Here is a 27,207-nt window from a genome sequence, read left to right on the forward strand (position 1 = left end):
AAGTGACAAGGTCACAAGCTCAAATTTATCAAACACAGCCTGGCAAGGGACAGAAACAGAGGGGTCAGAGGCAGGCGCTGAAATGAGAGCCCTTGTGTTAACAACCTTGTCTATGAAAAAGTGCAGGAAGTTATTGCATAGCTCAGGGATGCTTCCAAGCAGACAGACTGTGGGGCATTTAAAACAGAGTCAATAGTTTTGAATAACACACGAGGGTTATGGCTATTTGACACAATGAGGTTATATTGATGTATAGCATATTAAAATACTCAAAAAAATGGCCCTACAACAGGTAAAATTGTAAAGATATGCTCTGGCGGACTTGTTCTATCGTAGGTCATAAAGGGTTAAAAGCTTTTCTCTCTGTCAAGGGGTGTGGCTACTATGACGTTGCCCTCGACACCAAATATGTTTGGCTTTTTGATGGCTTCAGCGACATCATATTCAGATGAAATTGATACACAGGTCAAAAATGGCGAGCTCATACATCTGATAGTCACCCATGGGGGGTGACAAAATGCCTCTATAGCACCCCCTTGAAATTTTCAACATACCCTTCCCATAGGGGGTATTTTGGAGTAGGAAGATGAAACATCACACCACATCAGGGTTAACTTACTCTGAGTTTTCACATAACCGTTTCAGTGATGCGCGCTGCTGCCCCCCCGCGTAGACGCGGGAGAGCGAGGGCCCAGTCACAGCTGCTTGCAGCTTTAATTATTATTATTATTTCGACATTTCGTGTCCCAATTTCGCCCCTTTCCCAAATTTCAAAATGCTTCTAACTTTCCACATTCATCTGGACGGATCTGAAATTCGATATTTTTGGGCGGTTGCACATGGTCAACGCGAAATGCGAAAAATCCCAACAGGAAGTCGGCCATTTTGTTTTGAATTTTTTCATTACGGCGATTTCCACAACGTAAATTTGAACGAACTCCTCCTAGGGATTTCGTCTGATCGACTTCAAAGTTGGTACAGATCATCCTGAGAACATGCTGATCAAAAGTTATTAAAAGCTTTTCTCTAAGTCAAGGGGCGTGGCCGCTAGGGCGTGACAAATTTTGGCGACTTTTCGTTTTCTTACCATCGAATTTCGAACGGCTCTCACGCCCACATACTTGATCTCAGCAGCTTCAAACCTGCTGGACATGATGATGGTTCCAACCCGAACGCCCCGATATGTTAATATCCCACCTTACTCATAGCGCCCCCCGGTGGTAACAGGAAGTGACCAGTCTTTACTTTAACATGTACTAATGCCACAAACTTGACCGCATCAACTTCATTCCACTTCTAATGCATGCAGAACAAGTTGGTGAAGCTACCTTATGAAGGCGGTGAAGCTAAGTCTAATGGTGTCCGTATGGCAGCGTGGCGACTATCGATCCCTCGCCACTAAATACGTTTGGCTTTTGATGGCTTCAACGACCTCATCTCCCCATGAAAATTGATACACATGTCAAGAATGGCGAGCTCTTGCATCTGATAGGGGCGTCGCCCATGGGGGGGACAAAATGCCTCTATAGCGCCTCCTTGAAATTTTCAAAAACCCCTCCCCATAGGGGTTTTTTTTTGAAGTAGGAAGATGAAAATTTGTACATATGTGCATGTTGCCCAGCCACACAAAAAAGTCTCTGCAATCAATGGTCTACTCCAAACAGGAAGTCGCCCATTTTGATTTTAAACTTTTTATTTTGGCAGCGATTTTGCGATTTCCACAATTTATCCTACTTAATCCTACAGATTATGTCCAATCAACTTCAGATCTGGTACATATCATCCTGAGACAATGCTGATCAAAAGCTATTAAAAGCTTTTCTCTATGTCAAGGGGCGTGGCCGCTATGGCGCCGCCATATTTGATGCATCGCCATGCATATTCAAGCAACTCTCTCTCCCACATACTTCATCCTAACTGCTTCAAAATGTATGTACATGACAAGAGGCCTGCCCTGCACGCTTCCTATTTTCATACTCACTCTAACTCATAGCGCCTCCTTGTGGAAACAGTAAATGCCATATTTTTATATTGATAAACACCAATACCATGGTAACTGACCCAGAGTTTTAAGTTAGCTCTCAGTCTGGAACGGACAACCCAGAGTTTCCCTCATCTCAGGGTTAACTTACTCTGAGTTTTCACATAAACGCTTCAGTTATGTGTGCTGTTGGCCCCCCGCAGTGGGGCGGGAGAGCGAGGACCCGATCACAGCTGCTTGCAGCTTTAATTTAGGAATGACTTTGCTTGGATCCCTCTCTGGCACTCTGCTCGCAATATTATTTCTTTGAGGCCTCTGCCTTCTGTGTGTTTACTGTGTGCTGCCCAGAGCTTGAGTCACTCACATTACACCGCTCATTTTTAAGACCCCAGTGAGGACTTGTTTACAATGTAGAATGTGTACCTAGAGAACAAAGGGTTACAATACACGTTGGATGGGAAATAAATCAGCTTATACAGCCTCTTACCTATCAATCAAAGAAAGCTGTAATTGGCTCTGACCAAAATCATTCAGCTGAGGACATTTCTAAAGCTGTGTGCTCATCACACAGTTGTAATGAGCAAAAAAAAAAAAAAAAGAGCTGCGCACTTAACATCAGTCCAAAATCTTCTTAATTCTGGTGCGGTAGTCAGAGATGAAAGTCAAAAAACAGAAAATGACATCCCACAGTTCACTGACCAGGGGACAGTATTTACAAGCAGAGTTGAAGCTACTCTGACGGACCCTTAAAACAGTCTCTGGACCCTGAATTCCTCCACAGATAATGGGCCATTATATTCATAACATTCTGAACAGATATGACATGGCCTTTACCCTGAACTATCACTAGGCTAACACAAGGCCACACAATGTTTCACACTTACATTCCTGATCAGTATGTCTGTGGACTGTGGGAGGAAGTTGCAGGTCCTGGAAAAAACCAGCACTGACACAGGGACAACATGCAAACTCCACGCAGAAGGGCCCAACAGTCCAAACACAGAGGCCTTTGCTGTGAGGCAACAGTGCTGACCATATCCAATCCAATGCTGACAAAAACAGTGACATGCTTGTCGTGACTGCAGCTGTGCAAGTTGATGTACAGATAAAGCTGAATCCACAGATTGCTGACGTCAGCGGTAAGCATACATAACTTACTACTGACAGGTTAGGACAAAACTAAATCAGACACCTGTTCCAAATAGAATTTGGCTAACATGGATACCATTACACACTGAATAAAGAAGGTGACAATAAAATGGCAGTCTGACCATTATATTACCAATTTTCACCAGAGCTGTCAATTTTTTCTACAAAAAAAAAAACTAATTTGAAAGCTGCTGTAACATAAGTGACATGCATGATATGATTAGGAGAAAAGACACACCTGCCAATCCATTGACTCCTATGAGTCCAGCAGAACTAGCAATGCTGACAAGATGGCCGTAATTGTTGGCAATCATGGCAGGAAGGAAGGCCTTGTAGGTCTGGGAGGAGAGACAAAACACAGAGAGCATGAAACCTAAACACAGATTTCATCATACAGTGAGAAGACAATTGACATCTACTATCAGAGTACACTGATTGAGTACACTGTTCACTGATCATAGTCATTATCTTGATTTTTTTTTTAACCAAAAAAAGGAAAATAAGAATTAAGGTCAAATTTAAGAAGAAAAAAAAATCAATGTTTCTCAAGCTTTTCTGCATCTCACAGTCTTCATGAACAGATCAGCTTTGCTTAGTTGCCATTAGGGATGTAACAGTACACAGAAGTCATGCTTTGGTTCCTACCCCAGTTAATAAATCATGGTTTGATGCAACAAACAAATGCATGAGGATACATTTCTTTTCATTCATTTACAAAAGACAGCAAAACAATTGCCAAAGACAGACACAGTCCTGCTAGATGAGTTAACATTTTGGTAAACAATTTTCATAATAAATAAAAGGAACTTTTCAAACACTTGTGTATTACACTGTACAAACACTCTTCTCAAAGTGAAATTTTAATAATATACCAAAATATACAGAGTGGTAGAAAACTAAACTTGGGCTCCATGTAGGTTTTTTTTTTTTTTGTCCCTGTAATTGGCACATCTCGGTTAAACGTGGCTGGCGTGTTGGATGAGTTTCAATTCACATCCCCAACAACAGCTAAGCAGCACTAACACACTGTCTTCATCACGACTCAACTTACAACTTGCTGTTGTAATTGGGCCTACAGGTTCCCACTTTACCATTTCATTTGAGCTCACCCATAGTTAGCTGACTTGCATGCCAATCTGCTTGTTGTGCTAACCTTATTTTATGTTGCTATGGCTAAAAGTTTCCAGGTGGAACTCACGCTTGTGAAATTTGATTTATTAACTGCATCAATCTCCATAATGTATATTCTGCATGCATCAAACCGTGAACCCCTGTACCATGACAGCACGGCACAAATACACAAACTGTTACAGTCCTGGTTGTCATCATGTGACCCAGCTATAGAACTCTGGTCATGTGATATGAAGACTGAGAGTTTAAAGTGCTGGAAAAAAACCTAGTGAGTGGACCAAACTACCATTTTAGAGGTCAAGAATAAATATTCATCTTTATTTTATATTTCTCAAATGTGCTGATTAATCAAACTATTAAAAATAACTAAAAACATATATTATAACATACAGTATAAACTGTCTACAATCATTTTGGTGGAGCACTACAGCCTCCATATACAACATTTTCACAAAGAAATGAAGAGAAATGCTAAATGACTAAAGAAAATAGCTATCTCCAATATTGACTGGTCTGCCGCTAAACCTTTATGTTCAATCAACAAAGAAAAAAAAGTCTCAGTGAGAATTCATTAGGATCCAAAGCTAAGCTGGTGAGGAATATTTTAGTAATTGTCTGCTGTGTCTGACTGACCCAGAAGTGAGCCATAGTGTTGACCTCCATTGTCTTCTCAATCAGGGAATCAGGAGCATCCATGAACTTCTTTCCTGTCACAATTCCAGCATTGTTGACCAGAATACTGACGTCACCCACCTCTCGCTTCACCTGCACATAGCAAAGGAAAATGTCTGTCATAAATGATGACATTTTATATATTCCCAAGGGCAGACACATCTCCCAAATATGCACATTTCTGCCTGAAATGTTACCAAGTGTTGAAAAATGACTCGTATGACTTGAGGTCAATTCACAGCCTTTTGCCCTCACAGCCTTTCGCAGGTTTTTTATTGAAGACACAGTAAGTAAGTAAGTAAGTAAGTAAGTAAGTAAGGAAATTTTATTTATATAGCACTTCTCACATAGAGGACTCACAAAGTGCTTCACAAGATAAAATACAAAAAATACAATAACAGAAACAATGCAAAACACACAAAAACAAATAAAAAGTAATGTGCAGCAAAATACACAGATGATACAATGGACAATTAATGGAACGCATGCCTAAACAGATGTGTTTTTAACTGCTTTTTAAAAATGTCCATGGAAGAGGCCGCTCTCAGCTCATGAGGTAGTGCATTCCACCATTTCAGTGCAACAGCCTTAAAGGCTCTATCACCTTTCGTCTTTAATCTTGTGTGAGGGACAGTNTCTCAGCTCATGAGGTAGTGCATTCCACCATTTCAGTGCAACAGCCTTAAAGGCTCTATCACCTTTCGTCTTTAATCTTGTGTGAGGGACAGTAAGTAGGTGGCCTTCAGCGGACCGCAGTGACCTGACAGGACAGTGAAAGGACACCAGATCCGTCAAGTATGCAGGTGCTTGACCATGGAGGGCTCTGTAAGTGATGGTTAGAATCTTGTGCTGGATCCTGAAATTAACAGGGAGCCAGTGCAGGGATGCCAGGACTGGAGTGATGTGAGTGAACTTATGAGATCTGGACAGAAGCCTGGCGGCAGCGTTCTGGACTAGTTGGAGGCGGTCTAATGAAGTTTTATTGAGACAGGTGAAAAGAGAATTACAGTAATCCAGACGTGAGGAAATAAAAGCATGGATGATCATTTCTAGCTCGGAATAAGTTAACATGGATCTGAGTTTGGAAATGTTTTTGAGGTGGAAAAAGCAGGAGCGAGTGACAGTTTTGATGTGGTCATCGAAGAGCATGGCCTGATCAAATGTGACCCCAAGGTTTCTCAACTTGGGGCGCACATTTGCACTGAGGGACCCTAAGCAGCTGGCCACTTTAGATGCTGAGGCATCAGGTGCAATAATTAAAATCTCAGTTTTAGCTGCGTTCAACTGAAGGGAGTTAGAAGACATCCAGTCCTTAATTACATTCATACAATCGTACAGTGAGTCAATTCCATCGGTCCTATCAGGGTTAAAAGAAAAATATAACTGGAGGTCATCTGCATACATATGGTATGAGATACCTTCAAAATTGCTGATGACATCTCTGAGAGGGAGCATGTATAGCGTAAAGAGGATAGGCCCAAGCACTGAACCTTGGGGCACCCCGCAAGAAAGGGGGGCAAACTCTGATTTATGAGGGCCAACAGCCACAGAAAAGGATCGATCAGACAGATAGGATTTAAACCAATGAAGAGCGGTCCCTGAGATTCCTACCCTGTCCCTCAGCCTGTCTAAAAGGATGTGGTGATCAACAGTGTCAAAGGCTGCACTGAGATCAAGCAGAACCAGGATAGTGGATTTACCGGCATCGGAGGCCATCATGATGTCATTGGAGACCCTGAGAAGAGCAGTTTCTGTGGAATGTAACTGACGATAACCGGACTGAAATTTATCTAAGATATTGTAACTGTTCAACGCTGTCACTAACTGGTTTGCAACTGCTTTTTCTAGAATCTTAGATACAAAGGGCAGCTTGGAAATGGGCCGGTAGTTACTAAGAACATCGGGGTCCAGATTGGGCTTTTTGAGAAGCGGCTGAACAACCGCTTGCTTGAAATGGGACGGGACACGACCAGAAACCAGTGAGCTATTGATTATGGAGAGCAGAGATGGACCAATAGTGCTGAAAACATTTTTCAGCAAAGTTGTGGGCAGGATATCCAGCGGACTAGAAGAGATCTTCATAGTGCACACAAGATCTGCTAAGTCTTGTAAGGAGACAGGTGAGAAATTGTCAATAATTGACTGTTGTTTGGGAGGATCAGGAAGGGAGGAGGAGGAGGGTGTTATACTGGCCTTGACACTGGCAACCTTATTCACAAAATACATTAAAAAATTGCTACAGTCCTCATCAGAGGACACAGGTAGAGCAGGCGGTTGCGCACCAGTAATGCTACTTATAGTGTCAAAAATGACCCTGGGATTTCTCTTGTTGGAGATGATGAGATTTTTAAAATAAGAGGCTCTGGCTACCCTAACAACAGAATTGAATTCAGCTAACAGTTCTTTAAAATAAAGACGATGTACATGAAGCTTGCTTGATTTCCACAAGCGCTCAGCTCTCCGACATTTACGACGAAGGCAGCGGATGTCGTCGTTCAGCCAGGGAGTGGGATTAGCTGCGGGGATAGTTCGAGGCTTTAAAGGAGCAATCTTATCAAGAATAGCAGAGCAGTGTGAGTTAAAAGTTAAAACTTGGGAGTCAACGTCAACATTAATACTAACAGGCTGCGCCACACTGTTAAAAGCGAATGAGAATTTCTCAGCAGAGAGGTTATTTAACATACGGGTGAGTTTTGTACGCTTGCTGGTTGAACAATCAGAAATAATAGACAAATTAAACAGGATGCAGTTGTGATCAGTGACGGGCAGCTCCTCAGAGACGATACAATCAATGTCCAAACCAAGTGTAAAAACAAGGTCCAGCGTGTTTCCCTTAATGTGTGTCGGGCCATTGACATGTTGCACAAAATGAAAAGATTCGGTGAGATTTATAAAATTATTAGCAAAGGAGTTTGTGGTGTCATTTACAGGCACATTAAAATCCCCAAGCATTAAAATTCTTTGAAATTTAGTGATGGAAGCCAAAAAGTCACTGAATTCAGCCAGAAAGGCGCCATTAATACCAGGAGGGCGATAAATTAAAATACAATAAAACGGGTTAGAGCGGCCAACTTTAGAAATAAGCAGTTCAAATGAGGTAAAAGTTCCACAATTCACTCTCCTCGAGGAGAAACTGTCTTTGTACAACAAAGCAAGGCCACCACCGCGGCCAGTGGTCCTTGGGGCACATATGAATGCGCAATCAGGCGGGCATAGCTCCTTCATGGACACATAATCTTCATCCCTTTGCCAGGTCTCGGTGAAAAACATGAAATCTAAATCTCTAGCGATGAAAAAATCATTCAGCGTGAATGATTTGTTATTGATCGAGCGAGCATTCAACAATGCCAGCTTAAGAGACTTGGGACCAGCTTTGCAGACAGATTGTGATTGTGACAGTGGTTGCAGATACCGGAAATTGTGGGTTGTGTGGTTTTGACGTTTGTGATGTCTGTTGTTCATTACTACGGGTATGAAGGTGGGAGATTGTGGGACAGTAGAGACTAGCCCAGTAGTTGGGGCAATAGGAAAGCAGGAGGGATTGTCTGTAGAGGTTAGTGGCAGCTGGAGCCTGTAGGGGGAGCTACGGGAGGCAATGTCTATAGAATGCTCCGTAGAAGAAGAGGCAGGCACTGAGAAGGGGGTGTGGCACGTAAACAGTCACGCATGTGTGAGTGGCGTTGTGTGTACGGTATGCTGTATGTTGGCTGCTAACACGCGGCTTCCTAACTTGCTCGGGTGAAGTCCGTCATGTCGATAAAAGGAGGGGCGGTTCCAAAATAAGTTAAAATTGTCTATGAAATAAAACCCGTGGATATTGCAGGCGGTTCGGAGCCAAGACTGGAGTTGAAGGAGCCGACTGAACCGCTCTGCGCCGAGGCCGAGTGTGGGAAGAGGGCCGCTGATGAAGATTGACATCCCGCAGTCTTTTAAGGCAGAAAACAGACTGTTAAAATCGCTCTTTAGCAGCTCAGACTGACCCCGGACCACGTCGTTGGTTCCGATGTGCAAGATCAGACGTTTAATGGAGTGTGGAAATGATTGCAGTAGGTCCGGGAGTTTATCTCTGATTTTTGTGACAGTGGCTCCTGGAAAACAGTGGGTGGTGGAATTAAAAAAGCGAATGTTCCTGGTTATGGAGTCACCCACTATGGCGGTGGTTGGGGGGAACAGTGGCCGAGGACGAGGGGGCGAGCGCCGCTGCTCTGTGGGGACTGTTTGCGGAGTGTGCGGAGAGGTCACAACCTCAGCGGTGGCTGGGGGCTCACACGACCCTTCACGGCATGGAAGACCGCCGGAGCGTCTCGCCCTGAGAGCAGCCTCCTTCACGATCCTGCGCCTGGAGGAGGAGGTCGCGGACCTGAACGGGGGTCCCGAAACAGACCCCACAACCCCCCGGGCTGCTGGCAGTGAATCAGTCGAAGGGCAAACAGGAGGGGAATGGACAGTTTGCAGCAGAGGGAATTCCTCAACAGGGAATTCCTCAACACTCAAGATGTTATATCTGTTCTCCAGTTGGAGCTCACAAGGTGGAGCATGTATCGGGCTGGACCTCGCTCGCTTTTTTCCATGTACTGTGGACCATGGCTCTTGGTTGGGAGTGGAGTTGTTAGTTCTGAACCTCGGATTTGGACTGAAGGTGAAAGTAGCTAAAGTTGCACTGCTGCTCGCCCATTTAGGCTTGGCCCCCAGCAGCAGCCACGGGTCCTCCGCCGGAGGATGTGGGGCTGCAGCTGAGGAGGCCGGCCTGGATGTCGCTGTGGCGGCTGGATCATCAGCTCGGAGCTGAGGAGCCGAGGCTGACCGCTCAGCTGGGGCCAAGCCAGTGGGGTTGGGATCTGCTGTATCCATGGAGCCGGGACCAAATTCTGGGATGGTTGAGTCCAGATCCGCAGGATTGCCAGGGGGACCAGGACCTGGAGCGACAACGGAGTCAAGCCGCGCCTCTTCATCCCTAATCCAGTAGAGGTTTGAAATGCGCTGCTCCAGCTCCGCGATCTTCTGGGTTTTGTGGATACAGCTGTCACAGTGGTGTGGAGAGGTGAGTGGAGCCATGGGGGACAGATGGGGTAGCCAAGGAAGCAGAAAACAAACTCCGGCAGCAACGGTGTAATGCGTAATGACGTGATTATATTCTCCAGAAAGCTACCTTCTCAAGTTTTTTTTTTTTTTTTTAGCAGTTGGTATGAGCCACAGTAAAAACTTAAAAACTTACAAACTTACGCGCGGGGACTCCAAAAGTGTGTTGACTCAGATCAGGGTGGGTTGGGGTCCGGTAGAAAGCGGGACTTACCGGCGCGTAGAGGTGAATGAGTGTCCGGGAGAAACCAGTGAGTTTCGCCAGGTAGCTGCAGTCACTCCGGTGTCCAGAAAATGGCACAGAAGGTGTAAAAAGGCTTCTGGGGTGGCCAAAGTGTTCACGGGGACTTTCACTCTCAGGCAGGCAGTATCATTGTAGTTAATCCAGTTGTAGAGCAGAGAAAAACTAGATTGTTGCTAAAAGTTAGCGAAACGCTAATGAAGTTTGGGGTGCGGCTGTGTCACCAGTCACCCATGTCCAAAAAGCTCAAAATCCACCGATCAAAAACACGAGATCGGCCATCCGGCCAAACGAACAGACTTTAAACAAATAAAATCTTAAAAGTAGTTCATTATACGTGGCATAAAACTGGTTTAAAGTTATAAATTAAGAGCCAAGGTGACGGAGGACGCCGACTCAAGCAGGAAGCGGAAGGCGGCAAAACTCTGTGTGATGACGTAAGCAATGATGACGTAAGCAGTCTCTTGGCGCAGGCTGTAGCTTACAACTTCACATACGGCAACAATAAGACAGCCCCGTAGAGCACTTCACCGAACATGCTTATACTCCCCCTCAGATAAACATCATACATAACTTTCTGTGTGTGTACAGATGCAGCCACTTCAAATTTCCCACGCCTTCCGGATGCCTGCCAATGTCCAGCAACTTCCAGCCAAATACCATTCCCCACCCCACCTCTCTCGGGGTGTGCCTAGATTCCACAGTAACACGCCCATTTATTCAATTACAAGATGTCACCATGAGATGGCGCTTCCCTCACAGAAACACAAAAACTAACAAAGGTTTAGAGGTACTTGTACTTTACCTAGTAATATTTCCATTCTATGCTACATTATTAATGTACTCCACTGTCTCAGATGTAAATATTACGCTTATATTGCACTACTTTTGTCTTAACTCTTTACCCCATAAAACGCCTAATAGAACCACCGTTATAGAACATTCTAAGGCTACCCACGGAATTATTTGAATAAAAAAATTAAATCTCGTCAGATGATTATAAATAAATGTCACACTCCACCAACCTACATGAAACATAGACATGTCATATATCTTTAGAAACTTGAGGCTCTAAACTATCTATTTATGAGGATTTCAATACGTTTATTCATTTGTCATCACCATTTGAAAACTGGTGCTGGAGCGTTTAGTTTTTTTTTAAAATAAATTATACTTTGTATCAAATATATACATGTTCTGAACTTTTTATCCACAACAAATATTCAAATATATTTGCCAAATTATTGAGATAAGTAACATATCACCAAGTTTGGCATAGAGCAGTTTAAAACCCATTTTACTTTTGACTGTATTTGAATATATTTTTTTTCATTAAAAAAAAAAAAAAAAATCCAAACAAAAAGTTGTTGGGGAGTTTTTCCTTATCCGCTGTGAGGGTCCTAAGGACAGAGGGATGTCGTATGCTGTAAATCCCTGTGAGGTAAATTGTGATTTGTGATATTGGGCTTTATAAATAAAATTTATTAATTGATTGATTGATTGTTTATTTGGAAAAACGTCATTTAAACTCTGTTTTTAGCCTCATTATAGCTTGTAGCTCTAACTGCCTCCGTGTACACTGTGCTGACGTGTGTGCGCTTGCGCGAGACCGTGAGACATGGGCACCGCCTTCATGTGTGTTCACGTGCTTTCGCTGGTCTCGCGCGCAAGCCAGCACACGTGAGCACGTTCCACAGAGAGGCAGTTAGAGCTACAGGCTACAATGAGGCTAAAAACAGAGTTCAAATGATGTTTTTTATGTCGGGGCTTCAGGACACTTGGATCACTACGGAGAAGCAGTATGGAGATATGTTGTGGTTTCAATTATGTGTTCTTGGACGTTTTAATCTGGGTCGCCGTCAGCCATTAGGTGTGCGGTTGTGCTGCTACTCACTTAACCCTCGGATCTCCGTAAGTGTTGTGAGGACTCTAAAACTTCACCAGAGCCTCCCTCGGCATATGGGTGAGTAGATAATGGCTGAATTTTCATTTTTGGGTGCACAATCCCTTTCAGGATTTAAGGGGGGGCCTCATATGTCATCATTATGGGGAAAAGAGTTAAAGATTTAGTTTGGCCTATTAGTTACAGTACTTTTGTACAATAATATAAATTTGTTGCTAGGTTATATTATTACAGGTTACAATAAGCCACCCAGCAGTATTTAAGTTATTAAAATGACCACCTTTATCTGTTGCAGCATCAATGTTATAAACACATTAGTTATTAAGAAAAACCTAAAATTTTGTTACAATTGGCCCAGGTCTTCCGTATCTGAAAATACTGAGTTAGTCTCTCAGAATAATGAGAAACGTTCTGAAAATAACTTGGTGCCTGAAAATAATTACTTAAATCATTTAGAAAAAGTTGCTCATTAAGAGACTTAGATTTTAAAATAACATTAACATTAATTAAGAGACAAAATCATTTTTTTTTAGTTTATAATGTGAAGAATTGTAAAATGTCCCTGTTACGAGGTAGTTTAGACATCGACAGTGACGATGTGTTGGTGACTGTTTGCATCAAAAGTTCGTATAGCCCACTTAATGTGATGATCTGAGTGACTGGGAAACCTATTCAGATGGAAATACTCACCAATTCAGAAGGAATGAAAAGGTTCATGGTAATGCTAATTATGTGTTTGAGCTCTCTCATCTTCCAAAATAAACAGGACCACATTATGTCACGTTAGTGAAAGTACTTCACTCCTTTTCAGTTAAACTCTGCAGGCTACGTGCAGCTTCACTGTCGTTGCGGCTACATGTAAGGATGAAATGCCAATTTCAGCCTGTGATCTCTCACTAACTGACTGACAGCCTCATCTAAGTGACATTTTACAATACTTCATATTTAAAACTAACGAAATTCATTAGTTTAGTGACATTTTACAATTCTTCCACTGTTGTGTCTCCCAACGTCAAAATGATAATTAAAAAAGAAAATATCTTTGTAATCATTTCCAAGGCATGGCTGGGCGGTATGACAACATTTTCATATCACATTTTTAAAAAATATCATATCGGTTTCACGGTATTTGACGGTATTTTGCTCATGTTCGGCCCACTTGACATGCTGCTGTGTTATGCTATGGCCTATTCAAGTGCCGGAATTTGTTATTAACGTGACAACGCCTGAACGCAACACAGGCTCCGCTCCATTAGTGCCGTGCTCAGACTCAGGACGGGTCAGCTTCGGTCAGGAAAGCTGTGCTCACCTGTGTGTGTGTGTGTGTGTGTGTGTGTGTGTGTGTGTGTGTGTGTGTGTGTGTGTGTGTGTGTGTGTGTGTGTGTGTGTGTGCTCGCGCATCGGGGCGAAACTCCGCCGTGCACGATACAGAGAGCAGAGGAGAATTGTAAACAGCGGAGCGCCGCTGCTGGCTGCATATAGGGGGAACACTGCTCTTTTTGGTATGAGTTCTTCTGGGTCGTCTTGTGCAGTTGCATCGCTTTCAGGACTCTCCGGCAGCTATTCTCGCCTCTAAACTTTTCTCTATTCTCTCATTCTCGCCGGCTCTAGCGTGCCTGTGGTGTGCAGCTGTGAAATGGGTACCCACTGAAACACTTTCCTGCCACGCACGTTCCAGACGTTGTTTGGGCTATTCACCAGTATTGCGGAAAATGAAAAATTCATATCATAACAACAATAAATACCGGTTTTCGGTACAAACCGGTATACCGCCCAGCCCTAATTTCCAATATTCACAAGCTGTTTTTATCTTACGAAAGATTCTGCTTCAGTCCATATTTGTTGGCGTGTAGTCTTTGAAAAACAACATTTTTGCTGAGGTTAAAAAAATCCTCGTCTTTCGCACATTCTGTAAACAGAGTGGGGTGGTCTATATGACATTATCATCATTACCACTGCAGATAAACTCAGCCACCAAGACTAATGATTCAAACGCAGTTTTGTTCTTGCAGTACTATCACTCGGTTCCCAGCCATATATATTAATTTTCATGCAATTCTTTTGAATAACAAAACGCTGAAGCATAATATTTATGACCTATGACATGGTAGCCTGATAATCATTAAATATGCTCTGTGTGGGAAGCTCTCTCAGTAATAAGAGGCGCAGTAAACCTCTTCAGCTTCCACACTGCTCCTCCTGGTGGATAGACAGACCATTGCAACTGGTTTCTACAAATTGAATTTAGGGGCCTTACCAGTCAGCCCCATATTCTCTACGTCATCCCGGGGAATCTCATTAGAGCTACGAGCCCGGCCAGGTGACGACAGGGACCTGTCACGGAACGGTCAGGGCTCCACCACGGGCCAAAAAGAAATTTGAAGTGGCTGCATCTCTATGTGTGTGTGTGATTTTCTGCCGTTTCCAGAACGCTTAGCTTCATCTTACTTGGCGTTTTACCACACTTTGTTCTGCCAACGACATCTTTTTCCCCATCACAATGTTTCTCCATCAGATTGTTTGCCAGGTCACTCTGTTCTAAGACATCTCCCCAGAGTGAGACCATTCAGGGTTGCTCAATTTTAGTAAACATGTTTTGTTTCTAACTTGACCTTTAGGGTCAAGTATTTATAGGCCTTTTCGCCACCACACCAGCAGAAGACTGTTGAACCCATGGACTTGGGTTGTTGGCACCGTACATGAAATGTCTTAACACCAGCTATGAACACCTATACTAAGCAGGCACTAGCCCCTTTTATACTGCCAGATTTTCCGCAAATGTTGGGCCGTTTTGCCAGCAAGCTGCGAGCGTTTGGACACACAGAGCCAGATTGGCGAGTTTATCAAAGGTGCCCAATTTTCCGCCGCATAGGGTAGTCATATTGGAGGAACCCTTTTAGTTTAAAAAGACGAAGGCGGCCTTCTGCAATGGGAGGGGCTGCTGAAGACTTGTGGGAGGAGCTGTTGATGACGCCGCATGTGCGACCCACTGGCGGTGGATAAACAGGAAACAGCTGATAGCAGGAATTAGCGAGCAGCTAGTAGCAAGAGGGAAACGCAAACCTGACAGACACTGTAAAGATGAGCAACTGAGGAGACAAGGAATTGCGCGCCCTCCTCGCCCTTGCAAACGAAGAGGCCATTAACTGTCAGATGACAGGAACGGTGAAGAACGGGCTGACTTACGAGAGAATTGCAGGGGAACTGACTAGCCGCGGCTTCCCTCCCACGTCACTGTTTACATCACACGCTGAGCTATACGTTTGGTAACTTGCTCACGCCCCGAATTGCCCCAAAAAAGGCGCATTCTGTATAAACAAAAGTAGGTAGGCAGCATTTTTCTACACTCCCCAATTTTGTTTTTATACTGCCAGTGCTGAAAGAAGACTGATTGGGCTTTCTTGCAAATTTGCACAATTCCTGTTTAAAAAGGGCTTATGATTGATATGCTCATTCTAGTTTGGAATAATGATAACATGTCTGTAGCTCAGTCACTAAGTGCAACCCCCTTTAAAGGTTAAAAGGCAAAAGAATGTGTCTCCATTGGCATCATACCCTGAAAACCCAACACATAGAGAAATTAATGACAAACTGGACCTGCAAGTATGCACCTGTCTATTGACAATTTGCAGCATCTCCAGGAACATGGGTCAAAAGCTCAGAAATCCAGAGAGGCCCAAGTTAAGGGTCACACATACAGTAGCCTGTTATTTGGCCCTGTATCCACAGTGATGCAAAGTCTTCAAATTTAGAACAGAAAGTCCTTTGAAGGCTGAAGATTTTACACGTCTTCATTTCTAATCAGCACTGACGACACCAGCCAAGCATTTCAGTGGAAGCAAGAAAAGCTGAGCTTTAAGAACACTATGATGTAAGCCTGGTTTGCATCTCATATTGGTGCGGATGTTTCCAGCTGCCTCTCTGTCAGCACTACCAAATTTGTGCAACATCTAGGCTCTTATGTCTATTTTGCAAGTGTTGGTGGTGTTTTTTGTGATTGGCTTTGTGTGGTGGTGGCGTATGGCTGTGTGTTTCCTCATCAGTATGAGAAAAAACTCACCAGTCTGTCAAAAACTGTCAAACTCTCCTCCTGCTGACATCTGAGAGCTACCTGCTAGCTGCCAGGTTGAGGTTTTCAAATTTAAGTATCAGTAAACATTAAGGAAAAGATTGAGAAGATGGGCACCAGCTGAACTAGCATCCTGCTAGCTATTGTACTCCATCAGTGCTCCATATCTGATGGAGCACCGTGCTTCATATCTGATGGAGAACCGTGCTCCATCAGTTTCCAACAAAATATCAGGAACTGTATTATCCTTTGATTGACTGAAACTTGGCAAAATCCTGGAAAGCGCCATTCAACCAGGTCACTCTTTTTCTACATCTGACAGAGCAGAGGACTCCGGTAAGAGAAGGAGAGGAGAGGAGGCATGTGCTTTACGGTGAATAAGCACTGGTGTGATGGTGGGAATGTGAGGTGCTTTCACTGCTATACACTGTTTGGAGGTGGCTGCAGTGTGTTTTCAGGAAAAGCAAACACGCGGATCATCTTGTTGAGGTCAGAAACCATGGATTACCAGAACCATCTGGAAACATGGACGATTATAAAGCAGCAGCCAACAATCAAAGAAAAATATAATAAACACTAAAAAAGACTAAATAAATAAATGTTTTATAGATGTTTGGTTTATTGATGGATTGATGGATGGATGGATGGATGGATGGATTGATTCACAAAATTAATGTTGAGTAAGGTTGGGTCGGTTCTCAGTAATACCAATTCGGTTCGGTACTCCGTCTTGGACCAGGTTTTTTGTTTGTTTTTTTTGAGAGCGACCAGACCACATACGTCATTTTACAGCCTGTGTCTGCCTCTTCGCCAAGCGCACAGCGAGCAGGAGAGAGAGGGGGGTGGGGGTGGGAGCGGGGATTGAGGTAGAGGGTGCGTGTGTGCATGCACCGAGCCATTTACTGCAGCCTGGAGTTTGTTTAACAGTGACGGGGAGTCAATAATGGCCGACAATTTAGTCTCGAAGAAATCAAAGAATGCGCCAATATGGCAACACTTTGGCTTTGAGCCAGACAAAGGAGGCAACCCTTGTTTGCACTGATTGAGTAAGCTAAACCTGCAAATTTATTTGTAAGGAATAAAAGAAACAACGTGTTATTGTCACTCTGTTGTCCTATGGTCGTTTTTTATTTTAAATGAGTCAATTACGCCCCCAAGTGGCGAAAATCCAGTATTACCAACTTGATGCGGTTTTTCACAAAAACTAACCGTTTGGGGGGTTTTTTCTCATACCGACCCAACCCTAATGTTGAGTGGCAGCTTACATGACCTGCTACTGTCACTGTTTGTCATTTCAACTGTTTTCAACAATGACGATCAGCTAGAAAGGAGAAGCTTCTACCTGAAAAACTTGTACACAAGACAAAGAGAGGAAAGGTAGGGTTTGTGTGTTCTGCATGTTTGTGTTGTATCCTTTGCACTGTGAATTTTAACTGATGACTCCTGATGGCTCTGTCTCTTACTTCTAGCTTGATCTAAAATTAGCATTCCTCTCGACCCTAGGGCATACAAACAGCTCCTACTAAACACAGGTAGGAGACGAAGAATGTGCTTGACACCGACAGGGTTTTTCACACTGATCTCTTGCAGAATTAATGTTGGCTGGAAGGCAAAGGATTTTGTTAGCCCTTTAACAGTAAACTTGTCAGGCAGAGACACATGATACACTGAAGAATCGGTTTTATGTATTCATTTTGACTTATTCATAGGAATTTAACGATTACTGGTAAAATGATAAACCGCGGTAAAATACCCAACGGTTAGTATTACCGTTTCAAATTTTAATTATAATCAAAACCGTGTTTGATTACCGTACTTTGAAAAACTCACAGTGATACTGCTCACTGCCTGGAAAAGCAGCAACAGTCCCTCAGACACAGGCGCGCATGCTCAGTTTGCAATGTTTGGCCTCTGAAAACATGGCGGAAGGCACCGAAGGCACCCGCACGGACAGTGCTCCGGAGATTTTTTTCCCCCTCTAAAAGGACGAAGTCTGAAGTCTGGACATATTTTGGATTTTATAAGGATGCTGAGGGAAACTAATTAAAGATAGTCACCCTGTCTGCAGAAAATGCAGAAAAAAAGTTTCCACGAAGGGGGGTAACACTTCAAATTTGATGAGCCATCTCCGTGACCACCACCCACAACTATACAGCGAGTGTACCTGTGCCTGGTACACACTACACAACTTTTCTGCCCATTCTGAAAGTCACTATGTCACATTACACGATTGTGGAGTCATAAAATCGTGCCGTGACTTGGCCGAGAGACATGACGCACTACACGATGGTCCACACCAATTATCCCTGGTCGTCTTTCACGACGTGTATGATGTCATCGGGTTATTCTTGTCCTATTTTTATTACTTTTACTATTATTTCAGTCACTGTGTCTGTTCATGTGCCAGCCGAAATGTTGTTTTAGTCACCTAAAAAGTGGCAGCAAATGGCACGAGCTACATTTTAAGTACTGTACGTAAACATACAAGCCACTGAATTCTCCACAAGTTCCTACAAATGTTTCACAATAAAAGCCTATTTAGAAAATGGAGGAATTCTCTCGGCCGAGGTTATAAGGGGCTTCTAATTTGAAAAAGATACAGGAAGTGTTGAGTTTGAAATGATGGTGTGATGCATTAACTTTAGCAAGGCAGCGGGGGCGGATAAAAGTAAATATATAAAAACACAGAGGGAATGATAAATAATGGACCGTCTATAATTTAGTCTGTTTCAAATGAAGCTGGTAGCCTCTGCTGTTGTGGTGAGTAAAAGCCCTGCCACTATTTTTTAATTTTCTTACTTTATGCCCGTCTCCATTATGAAGAAATAACATTGTTTGCTAGCTTGATGTTAATGGCAGTATTCGCCAGGTTCACAAAGTACCTCTGCTGTTTCACACCATCATTTTCCCCTTTTACTCTGTGTGGTAACATCCCTAGAGGAAATATTAAAAAGGCTGGGGTGTTGTTGCCCTACAGTTGTCTATGGCAGCAGCTAACTCTGTGGTTCTATTGGTCATAGTGACGGCAGTGATGGGAGTAATCATGAACGACAAAAAGAAAATCAAACATGCTAGACTTTCTGTTAGACAGAAAGTACATTGTGCTCTTTATTTTATTTGTTTTTCAAATAAAACTTGGTTAAATGATTTCAGTGTGTGTATACTTTTTGAACATTTTGAGCACATTTCAACAATACCACGATAATAATGATAACTGTGATAATTTTGGTCACAATAACCGTGATATGAAATTTTCATACTGTTGCATCTCTACTTATTCATAATTTATTCATTCAGTTTACAGCTAGTGAAGTCAGTGGTGTTAGTTTTCCCTGTTTTTCATTGATGAAACTCAAAGTGAGTTGATGTGAGTTCAATTTGATGGTTGGGATAAATTGTGCTGTTTAATATTCCTGTCTTCTATGACTCAATGACTGTTTTTACAATAGTCCTTGTACTTTGCATAATTCAGATGCTGCCGTTTGAAGCTGCTAACTCACACACCTGTGTTGTGATGGCCCCGAGCCATGTAACTAGGGTTGTCAAAAGTATCGATATCTGAAAAGTATCGATACTCAAACGCTGTATCCGGATACAATACTAATTTACAAAAGTATCGATACTAACAGTTGTTACAAAAATTATGATTACACTGTGTGTGTGTGTGCTACTATTTTACACAAGTCATGATGAATTGTTCCTGTTTTGTACTGCAACACTGCAACATCAGCAGACTCATCAGCTAAGGTTAAAGGAAGTTCAGCACTATATTTGTAAGAGGAAGACAGAGAAACCAAGGGTTGGAGACAGGTCGAAAGCATGTCATCTGGGGTCAGTCTGGCAGGGGGTTTAGAGGAACTGAAACGCCTGAACTCCAACACCCACTTACGCTGTATAAAAACTTGCAGTAGATGCTCCTCAGGGAGCCTTTTCTCTGTAACCTCATCTTGTGTGTTGCACTGTGAAACGCTCCTTCTTGTACAAGAAAATAAATTCTGTTAAACTTTGATATTTCGGCTCCGGTCTCTATTGTTTTAAAGGTCATTACGAAGAAATTCTTTTGACAACAGTGCACACCACCTCAGCGCCTGTCGGGTGCGTGCGACGGGTCCAACGGACAGGTGCTGTGCAGGCTGCGTCTGGCAGGCACAGAGCCCTCGCTGCAACCCGGCTTGTTGTCGTCGCTGTGCACGCATGCACACATTTCTGTTGCTGTAATATGGCCAGCGCAGCTGCAGGAGGATCAGAGCAGCCAGTTTTGGTCAAAAATGATAAAGGAAAAAGCGCTCTTTGGAAATATTTAGTGAAGTGAACACAGCACGCTGCAGACGGCAGGTACAGCCCCTCCCCTCACTAGCAGCTGAGCAGCTGGTGTCGCCAGCATTAAACTAAAATATAACTTCTAACGTTAATGTGGGAGCTAAGCAGAAAACTTAATCAGTCATGCCTGTCTGTAACATTAATAGACAATGTTAGTTTGGTGCCAATTCACCAGAAGCACAGAAAATAAACAGGGCTGTAGATAAATACATTTGTACGGACAGATCTTGTTTCTGGTTGTTATTTATTTTGGGGGGATTTTTTGTAGTTATCATTGATGTTACTGTTTTGATCTTTATTTAAAAAACGACATGCCTCTTAATTTTTTGCTGCTGTATCGAAGATGGTATCGAGTATTGAATATTTTCCTGGTTATCGATATCGAGTTTGAAATTTTAGTATTGTGACAACCCTACATGTAACAACCACAGAGTGTATTTCTTGGCTCTCCGCATCCTGGGCCCTATTTCAGTAAGCAGGGTTAGTGAAAACTCTGAGTATGTTGAGCCTGACATGAGGGAAACTCTGAGTTTTCCGTTTCACAAAGCCAGCTCAGCGAAACCCTGAGTCAGTTACTATGGCAACATACTCAGTGAAGCAAACCTGCTGGCTCGCAGGTTTGCTTCATCTTAGCCTGAGGCTGAGCGTGTTGCAGGTAGGACAGACATGGCGTGTCCTTTAGCGAATGAAGTTGTGGACGTTGGGGCACAGTTTATACAGAGGCTGCTGCGTAAGGGGAAGGTGATTAGAGCCCGTTTGGATGTCTCCCCGGAGAAGTGTCTGTATGAAAGATACTGTCTGACCTCACAGTCTATCATTTCTCTAACAATCTGTTCCACCAAGATATATCAAATATTACACATCGTGGATTTACATTATCATTGGAGCAAATTTTATGCATTGCCCTTTGATTCTTTGGCAGCGGCAGTTTTCTTTATAACATCAGAGACACTGAACACATTAGAGAGACAGTGGCTCTGAAAAGACTTTTGACCGTTTTTGTGGTTTTCCCTGGACATAAATCACAATCGATTATCAAAGTATTTGCAACGGAGCATCAGTGGCTTAGTGGATGGAGCGGACGCCCCGTGATTAGACGCTGATGCAGCGGTCACAGGTTCAAACCCAGCCTGCAGCCTCTTGCTGTGCATCATTCCCTCTCTCCCTCAACATTATGCTGTTTTGCCATTAGAGGCAACAAAAGCCCCGAAAATAATCTTAAAAAAGAGAAAATCCGAAGAACTGCAGGTTTATTCAGTGTTAATCAGAAATTAATCTACGTTACATGATGCAATGATTCATGAATACTTTACATATAGGCCCTATTCAAAGATTCCACGGTGTAATTGGCTCATTTATGGGACTCAACATCCCATAATAGCTCCATCTGAGCATAAAGGACATTACGCGAATCAGAAGTCATTTCACAGCAGTTCAATTAACCTCAGCCTAATACAGACAGAATGATGAAAGTATAGGCCTAAGCAAAACTTTTACCAGTCTGTGTAGCCTACAACATTTTTGTGTTTGATTTTGAGTTGCTGCCCTGTGTGTTTGGGCTCCAGCAGATTACATCTGAATAAGAGGACACAGCAAATTATATTAAAATAGGCCTATATGAACCCTGTGTAATGTTTCTGTATTTTCTGCAGTCTGTTCCCACCACACCTCACGCTGTTTAGCCACAGCTTAGTTTTTTGTTTTTTTTTTATTTCGCAGTCGTTAAATCTCCGACTCAGTTGGGATGAAACAAGTGGCTCTGTGCTTTCGGCCACTGAATATCACGTTATCTGCAATCCACTGATGATGTCTTTCGGTGCTCACCGTGAATGCGCCTCTCTCAGGCTGAACATATTCTGAGTTGATTGAACTAATGCTGATCAGCTGTTCTGGAACCGAAAACTCAGAGTTTCCCAGCTCAGGTTTAGTCAACCCGGAGATTGGGATTAAGCTCAGAGTTTGTTGAGCCTGCTTGCTGAAATAGGGCCCAGCTCTCTATGTTAACCTGGCTCTAGCTGCCCAGTCCCCGCCCACATTTAGTCTCCGTTTACACAACTGTCATCCCTCCCCTGCCTCAGGGGCACACACACACACACACACACACACACACACACACACACATTCATACAAAAGCATTCACTCACCCACAGAGACAAATACTTTTCTGGATCTGAATGGAGCAACCAATCAACCGAGCAATCAATCAATCACTCAAATTATTGTCACATGGAATTATAACAGGTGCAACTCCAGTGAAATGTGATCCCATCAGCTCCTTTAATTTTGCACTGTGATTTAGTCCTTTTTTCATGACTAACTGGTTGACTGCAGCTTTATAATTGGCCACGTTTGAGGATGGTTCTAGTAATTCATGGTTTCTGGTTGTGGAATGATTTTACTGTCTGCACATCCTAACCACAACAAGACGGCCGCATGGTCACTGAAACTGAAGGGTCCATGTCATTGGTCCGACAGCACATTGGTCCGACATCCCATTAGTCCAACTGTCCGCGGTGCTGAATGGCTCCCGGCGGGCGTATTTCTACCTTAATGGTGCGCCGCGACCGGCTCTGGGTCAGCTGGGAAAGGCTTGAGGCAGAGCAGGCTCACGGTTTATGTGTTTGTCACTTTATGTGTTTGAAGAAGCAAAAGCAAAGTTTGATGGAAATGTAGCTAAATTTATTGAACAACTCATCAGGACAGCCTCAGCGTGTGATGCAGTGTAGACGTCTAGTGCTTTTATCATGAAAGGTAAGAACAGAAGAAGTGAAGCTGTAATGCCTTTGACAGTATGGGAGGAAATAAAGAGTTGGCCGTCTTGGTTCAGTATACAGAGCCTCCGTGTCATTGTTTTATTACTTTCATAAATATGAGCACACCTCATAACCGTCAGCTACATATTAGCAGCTAGCAGCAGACCGACGGCAAGTGATAGTTTAGCGGATAAGCTGATGTCCTGTACAATAGACAGTGCTGCAAACCTAGAAGCACTCAAGGAGGTCAGATTTATAGCACCTTTTAGACCTGTGCAAAAACACATACACAGTGTTTGTTTGCATGCGAGTGGATGGGTATAAACTCTGACACAGACAGCAGAGCAGTGAACCCGTAAACGGCAGCAGGGAATGACATGTGAAAATACTTTTTCAATCAGTGGCTTAATCACATTGTCACTGTTACATTAGGGAAAAATAGGGCGCATCCCAGGGACAGTAAAGCATCATCAACATGAGTGAATACGGTATCTGCTGTCGCAGCAAATGTTGCCACGCAACATGTGATAAGATAACAGGAATGTCTGTGGTAATGTCTACATATTGGAGCACATTTAATGGACCTAAAAATATACAGTTATTGTCAACCAGCAGTCACCGGCCACCTCCTTGCGTACCACCAACACTGCTGCCCTTTACACCAAGCAACAGCAACGCACAAAAATTCAGAGATCCTGAGATGAGGGCAAGCGGGCAGGCAGACAGGTGTCAGATCTGTGCAGAGGAGGGCTGTCAAAATTGCTCAAAAATGACGTTCGAATATTCCTTCTAAAAATAACTCAAAAATGACGTTCGAATATTCCTTCTAAAAATAACTCATAGGTTCGAACCATTCAAATTTTTTTTCGCATTATGTCCACAAGAGGGCAAACTAATACAAGGAAACATAATTGTATATGTATTAATACAAGGAAACATAACTACTTGTAGGCATTTTTATTTCAACATGAACGTCTTTGAAAACATTTACATACCTACACATTAAAACACATAAAACAATTATCTATAACATTACGTTATAAACAACCGCGGACCTCTCGCTCGCCCCCCCTCTCTGACCCGTCAGGCCACACCGCCCGCAGAAGTGCTGCGAACAGCTTCGAAGCGCCTTGAAGCGAAGCCAGTTTCCTTTCGGCGCCCATGTTAACCGATTATGTCATCCACACCAGCTGCGCCGCGCAGCTCCGTGGCCGGCTTGCGCCCTGCAGCAATCGTTTCGGTGTCTGGTCTATTTTCTGCGGAAGACGCGAGCAAATGTGTCAAGCCGGGTGACGGAGACAACAGCTGGGAGCAGAACCGCTTGTCAACCAGCGTGGAGAAATGTGCATCTGATGTAAACAGAAGTGCTCCGGCTTGCGCGAGAATTTCGGTGCGCTGCGCATCGCAGAACTTGCAGTGCTTTCAGTGCAGCGGCCCAGGCCAACGCCCACTCGCAAAGAGGACAGCTGTGGTGGTGGGGTTTTTTTCTCCATAATCGAATATCAATTTTCACATTCGAAGGTCCATTTTTTTTTCAAATTCGAATTTAGAATATTCGTTGACAGCCCTAGTGCAGAGCACTGGTAAAAAAAACAATGACTGATCACTGACAGTCTGATGATAACATCCAAACCACAAGTTTCACTCTCAGTAGATTCTGAAGAAGTAGATTTCAGAAGAAAAAATTCAAAAAAGTAAGTCACACTGCACCACTGTTACTATGATTTCAAACAATGGGAAAAATAATAGGGTGAGTTCCTGGATGCTTGATAGTGAATTTACGGCATCCTTTCAGATTTGATTGTGTCAGAGACACAGGATGGCTTGCACAATCACTGAGGATGTAGCTCGCTCTCTAAAATTGAAAGTTAAACCTATTTTTTATGTGGAAAAAAAAAAACGTTATCAGGGTTTTACAAAAAGCTTCAGCAAATTTTCTTAACCTTATGATATGTCAATTACTGTTACATGTATACTCAGTGTGGGACGCCCACCCCCTCAGAACAGCTGTCAGGTGCAGTAAACTGCTTCAGCTTCCATAATCGCTGATTCTTCTGGTGAATAGATAAGTCATTGCAAGTGCTTTCCACACATGGTGCTGAGGAGTGTTACGAGTCAACCCTGCGTTCACAACATTATCGCAGGGAATCTGATTCCGGTGAAGGACCCACCCAGCGGGAATCCATATTTTAGGTGGCTGCATCTGTAGCAGCTTTGGTTTTTTTTTAAGAAAATACACTACCTACAGTAACATGATAAGCCTATAGTGCATGAGAGCTGTGTTCATAAGCTGGTTTGGAAATCTTTCTGCCAACAAAAGCTTTAAAATCACTTATATTATGTATGTATGTACCCGTTTTTTAGGTTTTCAGTGAACCATACCTGGTCAGCCACTCTGTACACCTCATTCTTGTCACTGCAGTCACACAGATAGTAGTGGACTCTGCTGGCTCCGCTTTGTTTAGCCAATCTAGCTGTTTCTTTCATCCCCTCCTGGTTAATATCCCACAACACCAGCACAGTGCCAAGAGCTGCAAACTCCTGAGCCATGAGGCGACCGATCCCGCTACCTGCCCCTGTGATCAGCACCACCTCGCCAGCTATGTTCTTCCTCTTAATGGGTACAAAGAGGTGGATGAAGGATTCCACACTGTACCACATGGACAGCAGGAGGACTTGGATTGTTTCCAGGAAGAAATTCATGATGGACCTGGGAAGTGAGAAAGAAGAAGACAAAGAACAAATGATTGGAGAGAAACAGAATGGGACAGTAGGGCAAATTCAAGTAACAAGTTTAAATATTTGCATTAAAGATGCAACAACTGTGAAACTCTGGACCAACATCGACAACCATATATCATACTGTACAACTACTGATATTTTGTTGCTGTTGTTGTTTACTCAACAAAAAATGAACACAGAGGCATTCATAAGGACAGCTATGTAGCTAGCTCTTCCTGGTTGACAACAGTTGTTGTCACTACGAAAATAATAGATGCATTCGGCCGAAAGTCACCAGTTAACAGGGTCACTAGTCCGAAACAGCAGCCAGAATAAGCAGAAGTCTGAAGTCTTAAGTCTAAAGTCTGAAGTCTGTCAGAGAAAAATCTTTGCTTTCCAGCAGCCAAATAAACCTTGTTCTGTTGAGAGAGACTTTTGGATTTACTGGGACTCTTCTCGGTAAGTTGAACTGTTTGTAAATGAGAAGTTGTTAAGTTTACAACAGAGATATGCTAACAGCTTACGTAGCTGGCTAAGCAAGTGTTAGGTGTAAACTTGTGAAGGCTTGATTTTCTACGAGATGTAGTTAGCTGGTTGTAATATTGTATGTTACTGCTAATATCAGGGTGGTGTCATAAGTGTAGTGCCCCCCCTCTAGTTACTAACCATTTAACACCGTTAGCTCTGGTAGCACTGTTTATGGAGTTAGTACCTTTGACTGCTATTCCCTGGCTCAGCCACCTTCATTTTGAGAACCATGTGAAGACAACTCCTATGCTCTGAATTTCATGTTGGGCCCCTTTCGCGTGGAGCTCATATATGCCAATTAGCCACATTGGAGGGTTTTCGAGCATGAGCCGCCTTTTTAAGGTCATTCCAACAGCATCTCAATAGGATTCAGGTCAGGACTTTGACTAGGCCACTCCAAAGTCTTCATTTTGTTTTTCTTCAGCCATTCAAGGTGGACTTTGCTGGTGTGTTTTGGATCATTGTCCTGCTGTAGAACCCAAGTTCGCTTCAGCTTGAGGTCACGAACAGATGGCCGGACATTCTCCTTCAGGATTTTTTGGTAGACAGCAGAATTCATGCTTCCATTTATCACAGCAAGTCTTCCAGGTCCTGAAGCAGCAAAACAGCCCCAGACCATCACACTGCCACCACCATATTTTACTGTTGGTATGATGTTCT

The 27,207-nt window shown here is 43.2% G+C and overlaps 2 protein-coding genes across 4 annotated transcripts in view; one reads left to right on the forward strand and one right to left on the reverse strand.

Moving 5' to 3' along the window:
- The window catches only part of LOC126408993 (epidermal retinol dehydrogenase 2-like), a 209,093-nt gene that overhangs the window by 162,456 nt on the left and 19,430 nt on the right, over window positions 1-27,207 (reverse strand). For all 3 annotated transcript variants that reach the window (XM_050074849.1, XM_050074847.1, XM_050074846.1), the window contains 3 exons: window positions 25,681-26,008; window positions 4,895-5,026; window positions 3,369-3,468 (listed from right to left, as the gene is read on the reverse strand). In XM_050074849.1, coding sequence (XP_049930806.1) covers window positions 3,369-3,468; window positions 4,895-5,026; window positions 25,681-26,001 — 553 coding nt within the window. In that variant the 5' untranslated portion in view covers window positions 26,002-26,008. The remainder of the gene's footprint in view (window positions 1-3,368; window positions 3,469-4,894; window positions 5,027-25,680; window positions 26,009-27,207) is intronic.
- On the forward strand, window positions 6,496-9,938 carry LOC126409004 (uncharacterized). Its single transcript, XM_050074864.1, has 2 exons — window positions 6,496-8,881; window positions 8,984-9,938. Exons 1-2 carry the CDS (start codon window positions 8,838-8,840, stop codon window positions 9,720-9,722), a joined length of 783 nt encoding a protein of 260 aa, XP_049930821.1. The 5' UTR covers window positions 6,496-8,837; the 3' UTR covers window positions 9,723-9,938.

Source organism: Epinephelus moara, chromosome 21, assembly GCF_006386435.1.
Source record: "Epinephelus moara isolate mb chromosome 21, YSFRI_EMoa_1.0, whole genome shotgun sequence".
Lineage (NCBI taxonomy): Eukaryota > Metazoa > Chordata > Actinopteri > Perciformes > Serranidae > Epinephelus > Epinephelus moara.

Coding starts and splice junctions, on each gene's coding strand:
- LOC126409004 (XM_050074864.1), top strand. CDS start 8,838: ATGAAGATTGACATCCCGCAGTCTTTTAAGGCAGAAAACAGACT. Junction 8,882..8,983: donor TTTAAGGCAGAAAACAGACT/GTTAAAATCGCT, acceptor TGATTGCAGTAG/GTCCGGGAGTTTATCTCTGA.